Source organism: Culex pipiens, chromosome 2 (assembly GCF_016801865.2).
Source record: "Culex pipiens pallens isolate TS chromosome 2, TS_CPP_V2, whole genome shotgun sequence".
In the NCBI taxonomy this organism is placed as follows: domain Eukaryota; kingdom Metazoa; phylum Arthropoda; class Insecta; order Diptera; family Culicidae; genus Culex; species Culex pipiens.
Window position 1 is genome coordinate 119,198,052 of NC_068938.1, and position 6,242 is coordinate 119,204,293.

General features: G+C 34.8%; 1 protein-coding gene across 1 annotated transcript; it reads right to left on the minus strand.

Moving 5' to 3' along the window:
* Window positions 1-3,264: 3,264 nt before the first annotated feature.
* Window positions 3,265-4,632, minus strand: LOC120423145 (uncharacterized). Its single transcript, XM_039586826.1, has one exon. The coding sequence runs from the start codon at window positions 4,630-4,632 to the stop codon at window positions 3,265-3,267; it is 1,368 nt and encodes a 455-aa protein (XP_039442760.1).
* Window positions 4,633-6,242: the final 1,610 nt, after the last annotated feature.

Consider the following 6,242-nt stretch of genomic DNA (forward strand, 5'->3'; position numbering starts at 1 on the left):
CACTAATTTTGATTTGTTGATGCGCTTGGTGGTCCGATTGGCCACCGGGATGTTGCTGCTGACAGTGATTCCGATGGCACAGTGAATGCTGCCGAAATTATCCTCCTTCAAGACTTCCCACGTTGTTTTCCACGCCAGATTTGGTGACACCAAAGTGCAGGGTTGTTACGGGAGAGTCGAAAAAAAATCCGCGCCAAATCCGCGCCGACCTCAAACCCGAAACCGCGCCAAATCCGCGCCATATAAAAAATATCGCGACCAACATTTAATAATTGACAAAGAATTTGATTAAAAAAAAAAACTCGTTTTATGTTTAAAGACTCCAAAAGAATGAAAGCAACAAATCCATTTTAAAAAAAAACCTCAAGAGTCGGTCAAGGAAGGGTCATGAAAAAATCTACAAAAATACAATATTTAAAAACCTGAAAAAAATTACTTAAAACTATAAGCTCAAAAATAAATCAAAATCTAAAATATTAATATGATAAAATTTTAAATTTTGAAGGTCTAAAAAGTCAAAATCTACGAATTTTTATACAGTTTGTATTCCAATTTTCTCGCTAAAATTTAACTCCGAAAGAAATTTCATTTCCGATATTTTAAATATTTTCTTATCATAATTTCAAAATCTCTAACATAAAATATGACTTCAAAAATTGTGGCATTCAAGAATTTAAGAATTTAAAAAGTTAAGAATTTAAAAAGTTAAGAATTTAAGAATTTAAGAATTTAAGAATTTAAGAATTTAAGAATTTAAGAATTTAAGAATTTAAGAATTTAAGAATTTAAGAATTTAAGAATTTAAGAATTTAAGAATTTAAGAATTTAAGAATTTAAGAATTTAAGAATTTAAGAATTTAAGAATTTAAGAATTTAAGAATTTAAGAATTTAAGAATTTAAGAATTTAAGAATTTAAGAATTTAAGAATTTAAGAATTTAAGAATTTAAGAATTTAAGAATTTAAGAATTTAAGAATTTAAGAATTTAAGAATTTAAGAATTTAAGAATTTAAGAATTTAAGAATTTAAGAATTTAAGAATTTAAGAATTTAAGAATTTAAGAATTTAAGAATTTAAGAATTTAAGAATTTAAGAATTTAAGAATTTAAGAATTTAAGAATTTAAGAATTTAAGAATTTAAGAATTTAAGAATTTAAGAATTTAAGAATTTAAGAATTTAAGAATTTAAGAATTTAAGAATTTAAGAATTTAAGAATTTAAGAATTTAAGAATTTAAGAATTTAAGAATTTAAGAATTTAAGAATTTAAGAATTTAAGAATTTAAGAATTTAAGAATTTAAGAATTTAAGAATTTAAGAATTTAAGAATTTAAGAATTTAAGAATTTAAGAATTTAAGAATTTAAGAATTTAAGAATTTAAGAATTTAAGAATTTAAGAATTTAAGAATTTAAGAATTTAAGAATTTAAGAATTTAAGAATTTAAGAATTTAAGAATTTAAGAATTTAAGAATTTAAGAATTTAAGAATTTAAGAATTTAAGAATTTAAGAATTTAAGAATTTAAGAATTTAAGAATTTAAGAATTTAAGAATTTAAGAATTTAAGAATTTAAGAATTTAAGAATTTAAGAATTTAAGAATTTAAGAATTTAAGAATTTAAGAATTTAAGAATTTAAGAATTTAAGAATTTAAGAATTTAAGAATTTAAGAATTTAAGAATTTAAGAATTTAAGAATTTAAGAATTTAAGAATTTAAGAATTTAAGAATTTAAGAATTTAAGAATTTAAGAATTTAAGAATTTAAGAATTTAAGAATTTAAGAATTTAAGAATTTAAGAATTTAAGAATTTAAGAATTTAAGAATTTAAGAATTTAAGAATTTAAGAATTTAAGAATTTAAGAATTTAAGAATTTAAGAATTTAAGAATTTAAGAATTTAAGAATTTAAGAATTTAAGAATTTAAGAATTTAAGAACTTAAGAATTTAAGAATTTAAGATTTTTTTTGGATAAAAAAAACTATTAAAACAAAAAAAATCGAATTTTTGAATTTCTGAAGCTTTGAATTTTGAATGTTTTGATCTTTTAATTTTCGCCAAGGATATTTAAATTTAGAAAAAAAATATTTCTACGGATTAAATCCCGTCTAAAAGTGGAAAGTGGAGGCCAGCTTCTGATACGTCCAATCAAGCTCATATTTGGCGCCCACCAGAACAAACCCCAATAATCGTTTTTGTTACACATTCTAATGTCTGTATCTTCGGGAAAAGTTTGTTATATTTAATTTACAACATTGGAAAATTCAATAAATCCAGTATAAAATAAAAAAATAAATAAGGTTAAAAATCATTACTCAAATCAAAAGAAATTAATTATTTAGAGCCGGAGATGTGAAGAAATGACAAGCAACATAAAAAAAATAATTTCTACATAATCTTCATCTTTATTTTTCGACGGTACTAAGAAAATACAAACTAACATTTTCAGAAGAAAATTCTTGCACTCAAAGGAAAAAAACAAATTCTGGTAATTCCTGATAATATTTTTCTTAATAACTTGAAAGTAATTCTATCTCTCTCAATTAATTTATTTATCAAAATTGCCATCCGCGCGAAATCCGCGCCTGAGCAAAATTAGCCAGCAAATCCGCGCCAGATCCGCGCTATCCGCGCGAAACGCGCCATCCGCGCGATCCGCGCCGTCCGTAACAACCCTGAAAGTGATGTCTACAGCCGAGTCGTTCTCATTCGGCCCGCGAATAGTTGTTGGCGACTTGTCGTTCTTCAGGACGAGGTCTGACAGATCAAGTTGCTGCTTCAAGAACCGACCTCTGGCACATGGTGGGAAGCTAGGGCTCCAAGATTCGTGGTGAGCATTTAGATCTGCTCCGATGATGCACTCTCCCTCCAGGTCCGAAAGAAATTCGAAAAAACCCGTGAGGGAATCTCTGACTTCCCCGGAAAAAGCCCTTGTTGGGGGAATGTAAACGGAAATCAGATTTACTGGATCAAATCCACTTTTGATCTTGACTCCAACAACTTCCATGGGACCAAGCTCCGGGAAGTCGATCTCCTCGTGCCGGAAGTCTTCCTCCAGCAGAATTCCTACTCCTCCATATCCTTCCTTCCGCCTTTTGGAAACGAGCTTGAAGTTCTTCATCTTGAAATTCTCCGCCTCTTTCAGCCAGATTTCTTGTAGTAGAACTGCGTTGACCTTATCCTTTACTATTTTTGCGTAGAGCTCTTCCTTTTTGTCGATTGGTCTCAGGCTTTGAATGTTGATTTGGATGATATTTAGCACTTTATTACCCATTGTTGTTGTTGTTCTCTATTCTGTGTTCGTCGTTGTTGTTGGATTCGTTCTCGATTATGTTGTTGAGCTCTGTGCTGATTTGTATTAGAAGTGCGTCTAACTCGATGCCTGTTGTGCCGTTTTTCAGTGTGTTGTTGATCTTGTCTCGCAGGTGAATCAAAGGAGCCAGCCACGCCTTGGTCTTTTGGTGTTGGAGAAAGAGCTTCCTTAGCTGGTCGATGAAGACCTCGAATTCTGTGGCTTTGTGGACATTCTCCAACCTGACCACAGACCGACTTCCCTCGCCTGTTTGTTTGGTTGCGCCGATGGCTGATGCCGAGCTGTCATCATTGTCCGAGCGAGAGTCTCGGGAGATGGATTGACGCCGCTCGTGTCGCCTGACCGCGCTCGAGTACGAGGTGCCAGCTTCTACCGTTTCCGTAGTCCCAGGAGCCGTCACTTCCGCCAAAGCCGCAAAACCGTTTGATGTCTTAACGAGGGCCTGCTCCGCCTCCGCAAAGGGTATACGCTTCTTGACCATTTCCTGCACGATTGCCTTCCTCCGGGTTCTTTCTGGACAGTTCCTGTCAGCAGCTCCGTGTTCCTTCTTGCAGTTACGGCAGCGCGCTTGATTTTGACACTCATTGGTGCAATCAACAGCACCACAATTTTGGCACGCTGCTTCCCCTCGACAAACCTTCTTGGTATGCCCGAACTTCCAGCACAGAGAACACTGTTTCACCGGAAAGATGTAGAGTTCTGCCCGAAAGCCACAGCCGTAGATCTTTATCGCGCGCGGAACTTCCTTCCCTTGGACGGTGACCTTGAGGCTTGACGTTTTGACGAGTTGTTGATTCCTTCCCATCCGCATGATGCGTTCAACTTTGGTGATCGGGAACTCGCACTCCATCTGCTCTTTCATCTCTTCATCTCCGAAGTCCAAAGGAACGTTCCGCACAAAACAAATTGTTACCGTTTGGCTTGCCGGCATGAAGAACTTCAAGTTGGCAGAGGTCAGGTTCAATTTCGACAGACTGGTGAAGTCCTCCCCGCTTTTGAGATCCAACTTGTATCGGAACCTCCCAATCTTGGTGATTTCTTCGCATCTGTCGAAACCGGCTCCGTGCAACAGCTTGCCGACAGCAGCGGGCTGTGTTGGAATCTCCTTCCCGAAGTCGATCGGTTCGAGGTAGGCGACTTTTGGCGCCGCTCCTTTGGCGCCACGCCCGCTCTGCCCTGCAGCTAGTCCGCTCCCTGTTGCAACCACCTTTGCAGCTGAATTTTTTCCGCTCGCGCCAGCAGATGAAGAACTCTGCAGCCCAGCCGTTCCTTTGCCGTTCGAGACACCAGGTTGAACGCGGATTCTGGACCTTGTCACCATGGTCGGTTTGTCTGTGCTCCCAGCTGGCTGGCTCTTCGCTTTTCCTGCGCTCATTTGTACGTTTTTTCCTTTAGCCGTTTTTAATAGAATACCCCCCTCTAGACTTCCCCCACTTTTCACTTTTTTTTTTTTTTTAACCCTTTACAAAAACTCTCCTTGGTCTTATGCTCTTATCTGATCTTCTTGTTTCTCTTCTTTTCACTTCACTTCTTCAAAAAAACCTCGTTTGCGGAACAAAGATCCGCCATCTTGGCCGCTTTTCAAAAACCGCACTGCTCGGAAAAAATCGTTTTTCCGCGTAACGCACCCCGCGCCCAATCGCGATCGTCGCGGAAAACCGGCCGCGACGCCTTCACGCAAGCCGAGCTCGAAGAAAGACGACGGAAAAGTCGAAAAAATTTAAGAAGATACGAAACGCGCACCAAAAAAAAAAAAAAAAAAATAATTTTTACTTTTTCAAGTTAATTTCCAATGAAAAAGCCTCTCTTAAAAAAGCATCACGTTTTTTGTTTTTAAATTGTAAACGTCAGGAATATCGATACACGACAAAATGGTAATCCAATATTTTACACGATTAATGTAAAAAATATAAACGCAGAAAGCAACGCCTGTGAAGCACGCTCACCAGGCGAACTCAGTTTTTGAGGAAAATAAATCGCAAATACGAGTTCGATTCAACCAGTAAAGAACCTAAAGCCCTAAGTAAATTTTTATGTACAACGGTAAAAACACGATTAAAAACCATTTCTGATTTTTTCTGTCAAGAAGGGCCGCGAAGTTTTCTTTTTATCCATTGCGGTCGTAGAAAGGATCATTTTGCTCAGAAAAATAAGCTTTATCGTTGTAAACAATAATATCACAAATTTAGGCTAAACGTTAAGCCTAAACCAGATGGCACCAATTTGTGTAATCTTTATAGATCTTTATTATAAAGATTGTTTTGTAGTTGTAGCTGTCAAACTGGGTCATTCTAGATAATCATCTTTATTAGTCAGCACATATCAACGCTCTTATACTAAAACTTAATAAAATCACTGGTATCATCTTTAAAATTAAGGGGTTACATACATGCAAAATTTCATATTACAGAAAATTCACTAAATTCACTGAAAAGATGATTTTCAATCACTCCTGAAAGTTACATGAAGATATTTCGTGATTGAACTGAGTAAGAGACGATTCAAGTTCACAACTTTGCCATGAGAGCAATTCTCTACGAAATCGGTCTTTTTTCTTCAATTTTAATTTTTGTATTTTTTAATCCGACTGAAACTTTTTTGGTGCCTTCGGTATGCCCAAAAAAGCCATTTGACATCATTAGTTTGTCCATATAATTTTCCATACAAATTTGGCAGCTGTCCATACAAAAATGATGTATGAAAATTCAAAAATCTGTATCTTTTGAAGGAATTTTTTGATCGATTTGGTGTCTTCGGCAAAGTTGTAGGTATGGATACGGACTACACTGAAAAAAAATACACGGTAAAAAAAATTTGGTGATTTTTTTATTTAACTTTTTATCACTAAAACTTGATTTGCAAAAAACACTATTTTTAATTTTTTTATTTTTTGATATGTTTTAGAGGACATAAAATGCCAACTTTTCAGAA

Bases quoted from the DNA above. Each gene is read 5' to 3' on its own strand.
- LOC120423145 (XM_039586826.1), bottom strand. From the start codon at position 4,632: ATGGTGACAAGGTCCAGAATCCGCGTTCAACCTGGTGTCTCGAACGGC.